The 14,147-nt window shown below is 32.5% G+C and overlaps 1 protein-coding gene and 1 pseudogene across 2 annotated transcripts in view; one reads left to right on the forward strand and one right to left on the reverse strand.

Moving 5' to 3' along the window:
• The window catches only part of TBC1D15 (TBC1 domain family member 15), a 59,061-nt gene that overhangs the window by 4,013 nt on the left and 40,901 nt on the right, over positions 1–14,147 (forward strand). For both annotated transcript variants that reach the window (XM_015598518.2, XM_006923752.3), the window contains exons 2-3: positions 11,734–11,832; positions 12,257–12,331. In XM_015598518.2, coding sequence (XP_015454004.1) covers positions 11,734–11,832; positions 12,257–12,331 — 174 coding nt within the window. The remainder of the gene's footprint in view (positions 1–11,733; positions 11,833–12,256; positions 12,332–14,147) is intronic.
• LOC112472332 lies at positions 12,431–12,549 on the reverse strand (annotated as a pseudogene).

The raw sequence follows: 14,147 nt of genomic DNA on the forward strand, positions 1-14,147 counted from the left end.
CTCTTGGGGACAAAATAGGGGCACATCTATAAAGGCCATCCTGCTTGTTTTCTAACAGGTGAATGGAGTTGAATTAATGGAATCAGTTAAATTTACCTATTACAGAGAAGATGGGAAAAAGGAGACAGCCTGAAATAGAGCCTTATACCCATGGTTTCACTAATAGCACTCTTGTTTTGGAGTTAAAAAGTCCTTTATTTCAGTACACTTGCTATTTCTCTAAGTGTCTGTTTTTACTGTGGTTATATTAGAAAAAATTGGGAGATTAACTTATTTTTTCTTAGAGTTTGTTTTGATGGCGTTCTTCGTGAGAATTTATTTTGTAGCTTAAATTTGACCCCTTCCAATTCTTTTTAGATATGCTTATAGTTTCATGAAACCCTTGTGCTTAAGAAAAATAAAGTATAGTCTTGGTATGTAGTATATTTTCCAGGAGAAATTTTCTTTTCCTGGACTAGATTTTGTAACATGGTAGTTACCTTCCTGGTACAAGATACACTATATATACATATGTCTTCTTTATTTTTCTGGCATTCTTTAACAAATGTTTGAGTACTTTCTGTGTTCTGAGTTCTTTGGATACAAGAGTGGGTAAATACAGACTTTATTCTTGACACTACTGTAGTTTGCAGTTTTAACAAGTTACTTTATGAATTAATAAAAACATGGCTGTTTTGGAAAGAATTAAATTTTAAGTCTTTGATGGGACATAGGTGCTGAGAGTAGATGAAAATTTATAATGCAGCCTTTTAATTTTCATTTTTTTGTGGAAAAATCCTTATGAAATCTATTTGCTGTCTCTTATTGTGCAATACTATAATGTATATGTAGACATTTAGTTCTCATTGTAGTTCCCCAGACTGCTAAATTATACCTGCCCTCCTGACTGACATTGTTTGGCATACTAATGCCCTTAAGAAGCAATTATAGTTCTGCAGCCTGCCCTTCATCAAGAATTGTACCATCCTCAGTATCTCAGTATCTATCTTTACTTTCAGAATTTCTATGGTTTGTTACCCTTAAAAGTACCTGTGTTCTACATTTCTTTAGTTTCATGATCATCACTGATTAACATGTCCCAAATAAAACTCATTGTTTACATTCTTCTGTATTCCCTGTCTCGATGAATACCTTCATTCACTCAGTTTTGTCCCTGACTCCTCTGCTTCACCTCCCACATGTGATCAGTCACGAAGTCCTATCACTTTGACTTTTTAAAAATCTTTCTAAGATCTGCCTTTCCTTATTCCCACTACTGCTGTCTTAGTTCAAGCCACCATGAATCTCTCCCTCCCTGGATTACTGCAGCTGTTCATTCTCGTCTCTGCAGCCATTGTGTTAGAAAAAGGCAAGTCTGGCTATGGCATTCCCCTGCTAGAGCTTTCTAATGGCTTTCTAGTAGTGAAAATTGTCTTTAGGATAAATTTACAGATTTCCAAATTCTTGAGCATGGCTTATAAGATTGAGTAGGATCTGATCTGGTTTCTATTGTCTCCAAATTCTTTAGCCTTTACCATCCAATCTGAGTTGCAGCCGTGCACTTAATACTGCTCTCAGTAAAGAACATATACACTCTTCTAGTTCAAATAGCCATTTTTCAGATCTCAGCTTGGTTAAGTCTTCCTGATTTCTCATCCTGCCTGAGCCCCTTAACTCTAGGTTAGATAGCATTTATTAGGGCTTGCTTTGGCAGCTTATTCGTATTTCTTTCATATGTTGTAACTACCTGTTTTCTTGTCTTAATCTTCACTTAGATTGTAAGTGCTACGAAGGCAGCGACTGAATCTTATTTATACCTAGGAGTATGGTCTATGCCTGGCATATTATAGGCATTCGCTATTTATTTATTGAAGAAATAACTGAAATAGGCCTCATTCAGGATCCCATGTATCACACTCTATGACCATTGATTTACTGGTTGGCATGACATTGATAGATTAGTCAGACACTTTTTTCGATGTGTATGTTTCCACCAGTACCTTTATTCCCAGCAACTAGTTTGTGCTCAATAAATATGTCGAGTGTATGAATGAAGAAACTTCTAAATCAGATTAGGCGAAATGAGGGTTGTCGGAAGAGTTTGGACCGGCTATTGCTTGTGCTCTTTTGAAGTACTTAGTAGAAGTTATTTGCAGAGAGAAGATGTAAAACAGGTGTTCCAGCTACACCGAACAGATGCACACACAAAAGGGCACAAGATTGAGGGAACAGGTGAGTTCAGAGTGGCCCAAGCCAGAAAGTTTCTGTGTATCGGCAAGTGTCAGGTGTTATATAGCTGTAGAGGTACAAGGGTAGAGTCAGAAGGAATTTAAGCTCAGGCGTGGTATGGTTAGATGTACATTTTATAAACATCAGTTTTGGCAGTGGTTACACATTACACACATCTTACACACATTATTGGAGGGTGAATCGATTGGAGGAAGAGATACCACAATGTTATTTTATCAACCCTGGCTAGAAGTGGTGAGAGGTCAGCCTCAGAGCTGAAGGTTTGAGGAATTTAGGAGATAGGATGGGGATAATGAAAAGGCATTTAGGATAACCGGGTTGATGGGATAGCTTTGATAGAGTTGGGAATATCAGGAGAGCAGATTTTGGATAAATCATGCCGTTTAAGATGTCTGTGGATTATTCGAATGGAGATAACAAGTAGGTGCATAGATATTTTGGGTGTGGAGCTCATTAGAACTTCTGGGCACATACTGAGATTTCCTGTGGATACCTTCTGTAACCAAAAGTTTGAATTATTTATATGCTGAATAATTTTTAAAAACTGAATTTTTGTAACTTTTTTGTTAAATTTAGCTTTTAAAATTCATAGTTGTTAAAGTTCGAGAATGTATGTTATGTATGGTAAGTGTTGGATTTCTAAGTGTGGATAGAGGGCAAGAATTTTATCCCTAAGTTTACCAGTAAATTAAAAATAATTGGTTGAATGTTTTCGTTTACCTTTAGTTTTTGAAAATAAAGATAATAATACAAATAAAAACATAAAAATTATTTGTTACTATATTGTGCAACTTCTTTATTTTTTTTCAGCTTTTTCTGTCAGTAAGTAACATGGTCTTGAGTTGGATTTTCCCAAGTACATCTCTTTATCTAGAAAATTGAATTTATCTTTGCCTGCCTCATTTTTGCCTTTTAATTCTAACTTTTGCTAAGTTAGAGGTTAGTAAGTTTATTTTAAAACATTTTTTGTGGTTCTAGAACTCTTTAAAAGTTATAGCTGACTTAGTTCCTTTGCTAAAGGTATAAAATCTACAGTTTTTATTGCCATCAGCAGACTATCTTTGGAAGTTTTATAAATATACTTACTTGCTTTGGCATGTTAGCAAATATTTAAGAGTAAACAAGAACCTGGAGAGCATGCGATAATTTTAATCCAAATGGAGAACTTAATTTTTTAGTATCTTTACATTTGCTCCTTTTTTCCCCCAAGAGAGTGGGGAACACTTAGAATATTTTAGTTTGTGTAAAGATTTTACCTTTTTTTGTAACATTGCCAGGTACCTACAGGCCAGGAAATTTGTCTTGTTTATTTTTCCACTCTCCATGGTGTCTGGCACATAATAAGTGCCTAATAAAAGGTTTGTTGAATCAAGTTTAGATAATTAGCTTAGCACTACCAAATGGCAAGTCTTTGAATGCCATTGATAGTTTTTGCTCCCCAATGAACAGACATTCCACAGTGAAAATGGTGATTTAAAAGAATTTTTTGAGGTAGGATCAACTTTTTTTCTTGGTGAAATATTTCTGCTTATCTATTTACTTTTATATGGATGTTCACAGTTTGAAACAGTTGACTTTCCATGTAGGTTATTTTTTATACAGCATCAGTAAGGTATAATTGACAAGCAAGTTGTACATAGTGTGTAATTGGTAACTGTGATGTATATATTCACTATGAACACATCAACACAATTAATGACATTTCTGCTACTCAGAGTTTCCTCTTGACTCATTGTAATCTATCAATACCTTCATTCTATCCACAGGCAACCACTGAGCTGCTTTATGTCACTATAGATTAGTTTGTAATTTTTAGAATTTTATATAAGTGAAATTATATAGTATGTACTCTCTTTGGTCTTCTTTTCATTCAGTATAATTATTTTGAGATTCATTCATGTTATGTATATCATTGGTATATTCCATTTTATTGCTAGGGTATATATACCATGATTTGTTTAGCCATTCTCCTAGTGATAATGCATATTTGGCTATGACAGATAAAGCTGCTGTAAACATTGGTATACAAGTCTTTGTTTGGATATATGCTTTCTAGTTTCTTGAGCAGATACCTAGGAATAGAAGGGCTGGATTGTAATGTTAGTTTAACATTTTAAGAAACTGCCAAATTATTTTCCTAAATAGATGTACCAGTTTACATTTCCACTCATGGTGTATGAAAGTTCCAGTTGCTCCACAACTTCATCAACATTTGGCATGTTAGTCTTTTTAATTATAGCCATTTAAATAGATGAGTAGCATTTCATTATTTCAGTTTGCATTTCCTAAATGACTAATGATGTTTAGCATCTTTTCATGTGATTATATGCTATTCTTGTATCTTTTTTGGTAAAGTGTCTGTTCAAACCTTTTGCCCATTTTATTTGCCCTATTCATTTTCTCATTATTGAGTTTTGAGAGTTCTTACATTCTGGATACAAGTCCTTTATTAGACACATAGTGTGATTTGCAAATGTATTTTTTGCCTGAGCCTTGGCTTTTCGAAGAGCAGCAGTATTCAATGTTGATGATTTATCAAGTTTTTATGCCGTTGGTGTCATTTCTAAAAAATTTGCCAAATCCAAGGCCACAAAGTTTATCTTCTATGTTTTCTTAAAGTTTTGTAGTTTTAGGTTTTACATTTAAATCTGTGGCCCATTTTAATTCAATTTGGATATGAAGTGCGATGTATGGATTGAAGTTTAATTGTTGCACATAGATATCCAGTTGTTCAAGCACTCTTTGTTAAAAAGACATCTTTCTTTACTGAATTGCAAATTGGTAAATAAATTTACCATATATATGTGTGTGTGTGTTTGTGAACTGTTTCGTATTATCAGTTTTTCTTCAGTACCACCCTTTCTTGGCTACTCTAGATTTATACTAAGTCTTATAGTCGGATATGTTAGTACTCCATTGTTGTTCTTTTTCAAGGCTGATTTGTGTTATTCTAGGTCATTTGAATATACATACAACTTTTAGAATCAGCTTTTGTTAATATCTCCAAAGAGCCTGTTGGAATTTTGATTGTCATTGCAGTCAATCTAGAGATCAATTTGGGGAGAATGGACATCTTAACAATATTTATTCTTTTGAGTCATGAACATGGCATATTTCTTATTTAATTTAGGTCATTTTTCATTTTTCTCAGAAATGTTTTATAATTTTCAATTTAGAGGTCTTGCACATCTTATCAGATTTATATCTATCTGATATTTTTTGGTTATTGTAAATGGCTATAATTAAAAATCCTACTTTGATTATTGATTGGTATATATAAAAATAGAACTGATTTTCATATATTGATCTTGAGTCCTGGATCCTTGTTAAATATGTTCACTAAGTTTTAGTAGTCTTTATGTGGATTCCGTTGGATTTTCTACATAGACATTCATGTTATCTGCAAATAAGTTGTTTTTTTTTCCAATCTAGGTTCTTTTTATTTATATTTTCTTTGTTTCAGTGTCTAAAACCTCAAGTACAGTATTGAATAGAAGTGATAAGAGTGAACATACTTACTGTGTTCCTGATCTTAGGAGAAAGCATTTGGTCTTTAAGTATATAATGTCAGCTATAGTGTTTCATAGATACCCTTTATCCAACTGAGGGACGTTGTTTTTTTTCCAATCTAGGTTCCTTTTATTTATATTTTCTTTGTTTCAGTGTCTAAAACCTCAAGTACAGTATTGAATAGAAGTGATAAGAGTGAACATACTTACTGTGTTCCTGATCTTAGGAGAAAGCATTTGGTCTTTAAGTATATAATGTCAGCTATAGTGTTTCATAGATACCCTTTATCCAACTGAGGGACTGAGGAAGTTTCCTTCTAGTCCTAATTTGCTGAGAGTTTTTGTCAGAAATGGATGTTGGACTTTGTTGAATGCTTTTCTTGAATCTTTTCAGATTATCATATAGTTCTTTAAATTTTTTTTCATAATAGTGAATTATAGCGATTGATTTTTCAATATTAAACCAACCGCACTTGGTCATGAAGTATTTTTCTTTCTACATATCATTGGATTCAATTTGCTTAACTTGTGTTTAAAATTTTTTGCATCTAAGTTCATGAGAGAGATTGGCTGTAGTTTTATTTTCTTATAATTTTTTTTTTTTAATTTTTTTGTCTGAGTTTGGTGTTAGGATAATGTTGGCCTCATAGAATAAATTGGGAAGTATTACTCCTTTTCAATTTTCTGGAAGAGTTTGTGTAGGATTGGTATTAAATTCTTTCTTAAATACTTGGCAAAATTCACCAGTAAAACCATATGGGCCTGGACTTTTCTGTGTGGGAAAGTTTTTAACTGCAAATTAAATTTCCTTAATACTGGGTTACTCAGGTTATTTTCATTTTGAGTGAGCTTTGGTAGGTATGTCTCTTAAGGAATTTGTTTTGTCTGAGTTGTTGAATTTACTAGTCTAAATTGTTTATAAATTTTCATGGTATCTTTTTTATATGTGTAAATCTATAGTGATGTTAATGTTCTAATTCCTAATATTGGTAATTTGTATCTCTTGTTTTTTCCTCATCAATCTGTCTAGAGTTTTACCAGTTTTTTCCTCCTCCTAGCTTTTGGTTTTGTTGACACCCACATCGCTGTTTTTCTTTTTCTTTTTTTATTTTATTAATTTCTACTTGATGTTTATTTCTCTTCAGCTTACTTTGGGTTTAATTCACATTTCTTTTTCTAGTTTATTAAGATAGAAACTGAGGTCATTAGTTTGAGGCGTTTTTTCTTTCGAATAAAGGCATGTTGTGCTATATATTTCCCACTAAGCACTGTTTTAGTGGCACTGCACACATTTTGATATGATTTGTTTGCATTTTCAGTTCAGATACTTTATATTTTCCCTTTTGATGTCCTCTTTGACCCTTGGGTTATTTGGGAATGTGTTATTAATTTCAAGATACGTGTGAATGTTCCAAAGATAGTCCTATTACTGATTTATTTATTACTTTATTAATTCTGTGGTCACAGAATATACTTGAGTTCTTTTAAATTTACTGAGATTTGTTTTATGGCCCAAAGTATGATCCATCTTGGTAAATGTTTTGTGGACACGTGAAAGAAAGTGTATTTAGCTGTTGGGTGGAGTGTTCTGTAAGTGTCAGGTCAATTTGGTTGATAGTGTCATTCAAATCTTGTATATTGTTATTGATTTTCTGTCTGTTTTATCAGTTATTGGGAGAAGGGTATTGAAATCTGTGACTGTAGATTTATCTATTATTTGCAATTCTATAAGTTTATATTATTTGAAAGTCTGTTATTAGGTGCATAAACATTTCGGATTGTTTGTCTTGCATTGACCTTTTTATCATGATGAAATTATCTTTGTACCTGGTTATATTTTGTTTGCTCTGAAATTTACTTTCGTCAGATAGTAATATAGCCATTCTAACTTTCTTTGACTAATGTTAGTATGGTATATTTTTAAATCCTTTTATCTTTAACCTGTTTGTGTCTTTATTTTTAAAACACTTCTTTTTTTCTTTTTTTTTGTAGGTAGCATAGAGTTTAGTCTTTTCTGTACTTCCATTTCTGTTCTGGCTTTTGTGCTATTTTTGTCATTTTACTTTTGTGTATATTACAGATCCCATAAAATAAACATATACATGTATTTATTTACTTATTTATACTTTAAACAAGGAGATTCGATTAACAAGAAGTAAAATGTATTTATCCACATAGTTACCATTTTGGATGGCTCTTATTTCTGTGTGTAGATCCAGATTTCCTTCTAGTTTAATTTATTCTTCCTGGAAGATTTCCTTTAACATTTTTTTTGTAGTGTAGGTCTGATGGTGATGAAATTTTTTTAGCTTTTATGTCTAAAAGAGAATTTTACCTTCTTTTTCGAAAGATACTTTCTTTGAGTATAGAATTGTAGGTTAACAGTGTTTTTCTTTCAGTACTTGCTCCAAGGAGGTAGGAGGAAACTTTGGGGATTGATAGATATGTTTATGACTTGATAGTGATGGTTCATGGATATATACTTAGCCCATACTTAGCAAGTTACAACTTGATAAGTTACATTAAGTATATATAGCTTCTTGTATGTCATAAATTGTTTAAAATATGATGTTGCTCCATTCTAGTCTTAATTGTTTTGAAAAAGATATCTGCTGTAATCATTACATGTACTTTTTTCCTCAGACTGTTAAGATTTTCTGTGTTACTAATTTTGTACAGTTTAATCATTTTATTCTTTCATGTAGGCTTTGTTTTGGTGATTCTTGCACTGGAGTTCACTGGGCAGTTTAGGTCTGTAAGTTTATAGTCCATCAGATTTGGAAAAACTTCTGTAATAATTTATTTTTTAAGATTTTTTTGTTGTTGTTTCTCCCCTCTACCATCTCCTTCAGGTACTTAAATTATATGTAAATAGATCACTTGAACTGTCTTTTCCCTCTGCTTGTGTTTTGTATAGTTTATGTTGCTGTAACTTCAGGTCCATTATCCTTCTGCAATGTCTAATCTGCCATTAGCACATTACTGTATTTTTCATTTGAGATGTTTTAATTTTCATCTCTAGAAGTTTAATTCTTTTTTATATTTTTGATGTCTTAATGAGTTCTAACTTTTCTCTAGTGTCTTGAACAGACTTCAGTTATAATGATGCTTTAATAGCTCTCTTTGCTAATCCTATTATTTGTGTCGTTTTGGGTTGCATTTTATTGGTTGATTTTGCTCTTTATTATGGGTTACAGTTTTCATATTAGCATGCTTAGTAATTTGTTTTGTTTACCGGATGTCAGATATTGTGGATTTTATCTTGGGTGATAGGTATCTTTTGTATTCCTATAAAATATTTTGAGCTTTATCATAGAAGCGATTTAAGTAATGTGAAAACAGTTTGATACTTCCCGATCTTGCTTTTAAACTTTATTAGAGGATATCAGCACAGCATTTAAAATGGGACTGATTTTGCCACAATGCTGATGCATGACTATTCTGAGTGCTCTACCCAGTGTTCTGTGAATAATGAGGTTTCCCACTCTACTGGAAACAGCTCTGTGTGAGCCTGCAGATTGTTTCTTCTAATAATTTCAAATGGCTTTTCTGAAAAATCTTTCCTTGGATAGTTTACTGATATACATGCACTGCTCAGTACTTACTGAACACTCAGTGACCTCTGCATATCTCTTAAGTTCTCTCTCTGAGCACTTCTCCCTTTTCTGGTACTCTGTCCTGTGAACTTTGAACTATATTGGCCTCCCCCAGTTCCCAGCTCTGTGATAACTCAGAGAGACTTTTTCATAAGGTGCCTGGTACTAATACTTTTAAAATATTTTCCGAGCTAGATTACTTAGGAAACTTAACTTTTTCTTAAAAAGAGAATAGGCAACAGTTGACCAAAATATGTGTGGGAAAGAAAGAGTTGCTTAATGTCATTCAGTTAGGTGAAGTGTTTCATTCGATTCTTTAGACGTCATTAAAGTTTCAGAATCTCATTAGTATTAATAGTATTACAAAACCTTGGATTGCATTGTTAATGATACTAAGCTTTTCTTGGCAAGTGAGTGTGCCTTTTTCTACTGTGAGAACTGTGAAATTCTTTGGTTATTCTAATAGCTGAGTCTGGTGAAAATATGTTAAAGTGTAGTTTCTGGATATGTCTCATCTATTTGTCACAAAAACTTGAGATATAAAGGGGTTTCTTTTCCATAACTTTTTATATTTCCATTTTATGGCCCCAGATATAATTACCTAGTTCAACCTCCTGTTTTGTGAATTGGTAATTTTGTATTTACTAAAGCAATATGTAACTATATTTTAACTTTGAAATATCAAAATAAGTTAAAGGTATTAACAAAAAACCTATAGTTCCTCTTGCAACCTTTATCTTATTCCCTTTTCCAGAAGTAACTCTGTTAACAGCTTAAAGTGTGTCATTCTAGAACCTAACTACTTCTATGCATTTTATACAGATATAGAAAAACTTTTAAAAAGCATAAGTGTTATCATAACTATAGTTAATTGGTAATTTTTTGTATTTATTTTTAGTTTTATGTGTATGTTTGGCCATTTAATCTCCCTTTTTCTTTTGTAACTCTTGAATAGTATTCCCCATAGACAATATCTAAAGATATATTTGATCATTTCCTTCTTTGTGGATATTTAGATTTGTACCTTCCCTTACCTCTTTTTTTCCCCCTCCCTCACCCACTCTGGAATAATAAATAATACTATTATTGTGAATATTCTCATTCATATCTTTATGCACGTGTGAGAATAAGTCTGTATGGTTTAAAATGTTTCATCTCTATGCAAACAGTGTAGGATTGTCTCCCACCACTTCCCAACTCATACTGTCCCCAATCTTTGCCTTCTGCTTAATGCTAGTCTGTTGCTTCACAACTGTTTCATTGAAGGCCATCTTTGGATTTTGAGATCGGAACTTCTCTTGTTATCTTGACTAGAAAGACTCTTTTTGACATGATTTAAGTCCATATCAGAAGTCATTAGCATAACATAGGATAGGCCGGGGAAAAGTACTTTGGGAGCTTTATAGTGCAGTTTTGTCATTCATCAACTAGAGGGCGATGGTGATGGGCTCTGGTAGTGCTTGTCCTGCATTGTTGGTCCCTGCGCTATTCTGAATAGTGCTGCGATTAGATTAATAAAATGTCTACATAAATAGAAAGTACATTGCATTCTAAACTTGCATATGTCAAAAGAACTTAGGTCTAGAATTGAATATTTTTTTTTGCTTATTTTCATAATGAAAAATTTTTTAATGATTGAAATGGGTCCCAGGAATGGAATGTTCATTTATAACATTATGCCTATAGAAAATAAAGCTTAACTTTAAATGTTTCCGTTTTCTCAGGAATTAATTTACATGCCCCATATATTCCCATAGGACATTGTTCAGGGACCATGTTTTAATCATGTTCATATACCTATGGTCTTTTATATGCTTTTACATATAGAAGCACTCAGTAAATATTTGTGAGTTTGAACTAGTTTAAACAGTTAACTACTAGAAGTCCTCAACATTACTCTTTAAAATTCCTGTGTTTCTTGAATTTCTGTGCCACTGTGCTACAAAAACTCCAAAATGATCTTAAAGTAAAAAAAATGTCCTATTATGGGGTTAGAAAGCATTGATCATTATATTTTATCTATACTTATTCTTGAATATTTTCAGATCCTTTTCCAGTTTGAGCCCAGTATTTTGCTTAATGTTTGTTAAAAGCATATTTTAACTGAAATTTGCATATTGAGACACATAGCAATTAGCCTGACATCTTTGTTTATGCAGAAGGTTAAGATCATGATTATCATTAAACCAAAAACTTTATGCGTAACAAAGCAAACTTCCTTCCACTTTATCTTTGTTTGAACTTAAGTCTGAATAGTATTTTAATAATACATTTATACATAAAATAATCAGAAACTTGGTTTAGAAATTATAGGAAAACATGTCTTAATTGTTTTTTAACAAATGTTAAAATAGTACTGAATAAAAATTGTGTGATTAATCTTATTTTTGCTGTTCCAGATTATATATGAACAGGAAGGGGTTTATATTCATTCATCTTGTGGAAAGACTAATGACCAAGACAGCTTGATTTCAGGAGTATTACGTGTTTTAGAAAAGGTATGTTTCTAGTAAATGATTTTATTTAATAAAAATTGATCATGGTAGTGGCTCATTTCGGCATTATCAGCAAGTTTGAGTTTCATATGTAAGATGAAATTATGTAATTGAATAGTGGTTGTAAATTTAACATGGAAATGATGTTAGAAATAAACTGCTTTAGTTAAATCAGTAAAATGACATGGAATATTTAAAAACTCATATAAAAGTTGCAGTCATACATTTTTTAATAATGAAAAATAAACAGAATTTAAAAATCTCTATAACATTGGTTGTCAAATAGTGGTTTACATATGATAGTGCATATATAAAGTGCTAATATGTAAGGTTAAAAATTTTATTTTGTGTTTAGGGAGTTAAAAATAGGTGACTATGAATGTAAGATATTGCTGAATAGTAAATATATTTCATAATTTCTTTCTAGGATACTGAAGTGATAGTGGACTGGAGACCATTGGATGATGCCTTAGACTCTTCTAGTATTCTCTGTGCTGGAAAGGTATTTAAGAAAAAAAAATGTATGATTAAAGAAAAGCCATTAAAAAAGCTTTATTGAGATATAATTCATATACATGAAATTCATACTTTTTTTTTTAAACGCCTACAGCACCTGGTATTCTTAGGTGGTTTCCCATCCAAGTACTAACCAAGCCCGACCCTGCTTAGCTTCCGAGATAAGATGAGATCAGGTACATTCAGGGTGGCATGGCCATACACAAAATTTACAGTTTAAAGTGTTTAATTCAGTGGTATTGGTGTATTTATAGTGTTGCGCAACTATCACCAATATCTAATTTTAGAATAGTTTCATCAGTCCTGAAAAAGAAAAGTACCTTTTAGTGGTCACTCTCCATTTCGCTCTCCTCCCAGCCCCTGGCATCCACTCATCTACTTTCTGTCTCTGTGAATTTGCCTACTGTGGACATTTCATGTAAATGGATCATCTAGTACGTGGTCTTCTGTGACTGGCTTCTTTCACTCAGCATAACGTTTCAAAGTTCACAATTTCTTTTTTCTTTTTGCTAAGTAATATTGCATTTGTGGATAACACATTTTATTTATTCATCAGTTGATGGACATTTGTGTTGTTTTTACTTTTAGGCTAATATAAATAATGCTGCTGTGAACATTCATGTAGAAGTTTTTGTGTGGACATGTATTTTTCTCTTGAAAACCTAGGAGTGGAATCCTTGGGTTATATGATAATTTGTGTAACATTTGTATCATATGTTGACTTCTCAATATGGAAGATAGAGATTTAGCTGTATCTTTTCTCTTAATTCGCATTGAAACCCTGGCTTAGTTGTCCACATTTCTTCTCGAAGTACTTAATCATACAAATGATCTTCTAATTTCATTTTCATAGACATTTCTCCCAGGGTCGTCTTACATGTGTCATTCTGAACTGGTTGCTCTTTTGGTTTATTATGCAGAAATTATCCTGGGGATTCTTTTTTCCTCTTTCTCACTATTTTAATCTCCATTTTCTATATCCTCTACTGTTATCTATGTATTTTGGTTTATTCCTTTGTTTTGGTGCAGCTCCAGTGCTTCCTGAGAAAAAGGGTGCATGAGGACCTTTTAATATGGAAACTCTTGTCTTTTAGTTCTTAGAAAATGTTCTTGAGTTTTTTCAGTGATGATTTCTTCATTTTTCTACTTCCTTTATGGAACTCGTAAGACCTGGACTGGTCTGTAATTTTTAAAAATACATTCTTTCTTATTTTCTAATTGTTTGTCTGTGTGTGTATGTGTGGGCGTAATATCTTCTAGGAAATTTCTTCAGTTTTGTCTTCCAGTTCTTCTATAGCCTTTTTCATTTTTGTTATATTTTTAATTTCTAAGATTTTTTTTGAGTGTCCCCCTCCTTTAAATATAGCATGCTGTTATACAAGTTTAATGCAATCCCCATCAAAATCCCATCAGCATTTTTTTAAAGAAATAGAACAAAAAATCAGATTTGTATAGAAGCACAAAAGACCCCAAATTGCCAAAGCCATCCTGAGAAAAGGAAACAAGGCTGGAGGCATCACTCTGCCTGCCTTCAAATTAAACTACAAAGCGACAGCAATCAAAACGGCACGGTATTGGCAGCAAAACAGACACATGGACCAGTGGAACAGAATCGAGAGTCCAGATTTATATGGGCAAATAATTTTTGACAAAGAAGCCAAAAACATACAGTGGAGAAAGGAAAGCCGCTTCAGTAAATGGAGCTGGAAAAACTGGAAAGCCACCTGCAAAAGAACGAAACTAGACTGTTTTCTATCACCACACACCAAAATTAACTCAAAATGGATTAAGGACCTAAATAT

Source organism: Pteropus alecto, unplaced genomic scaffold (genome assembly GCF_000325575.1).
Source record: "Pteropus alecto unplaced genomic scaffold, ASM32557v1 scaffold76, whole genome shotgun sequence".
NCBI classification, from domain to species: domain Eukaryota; kingdom Metazoa; phylum Chordata; class Mammalia; order Chiroptera; family Pteropodidae; genus Pteropus; species Pteropus alecto.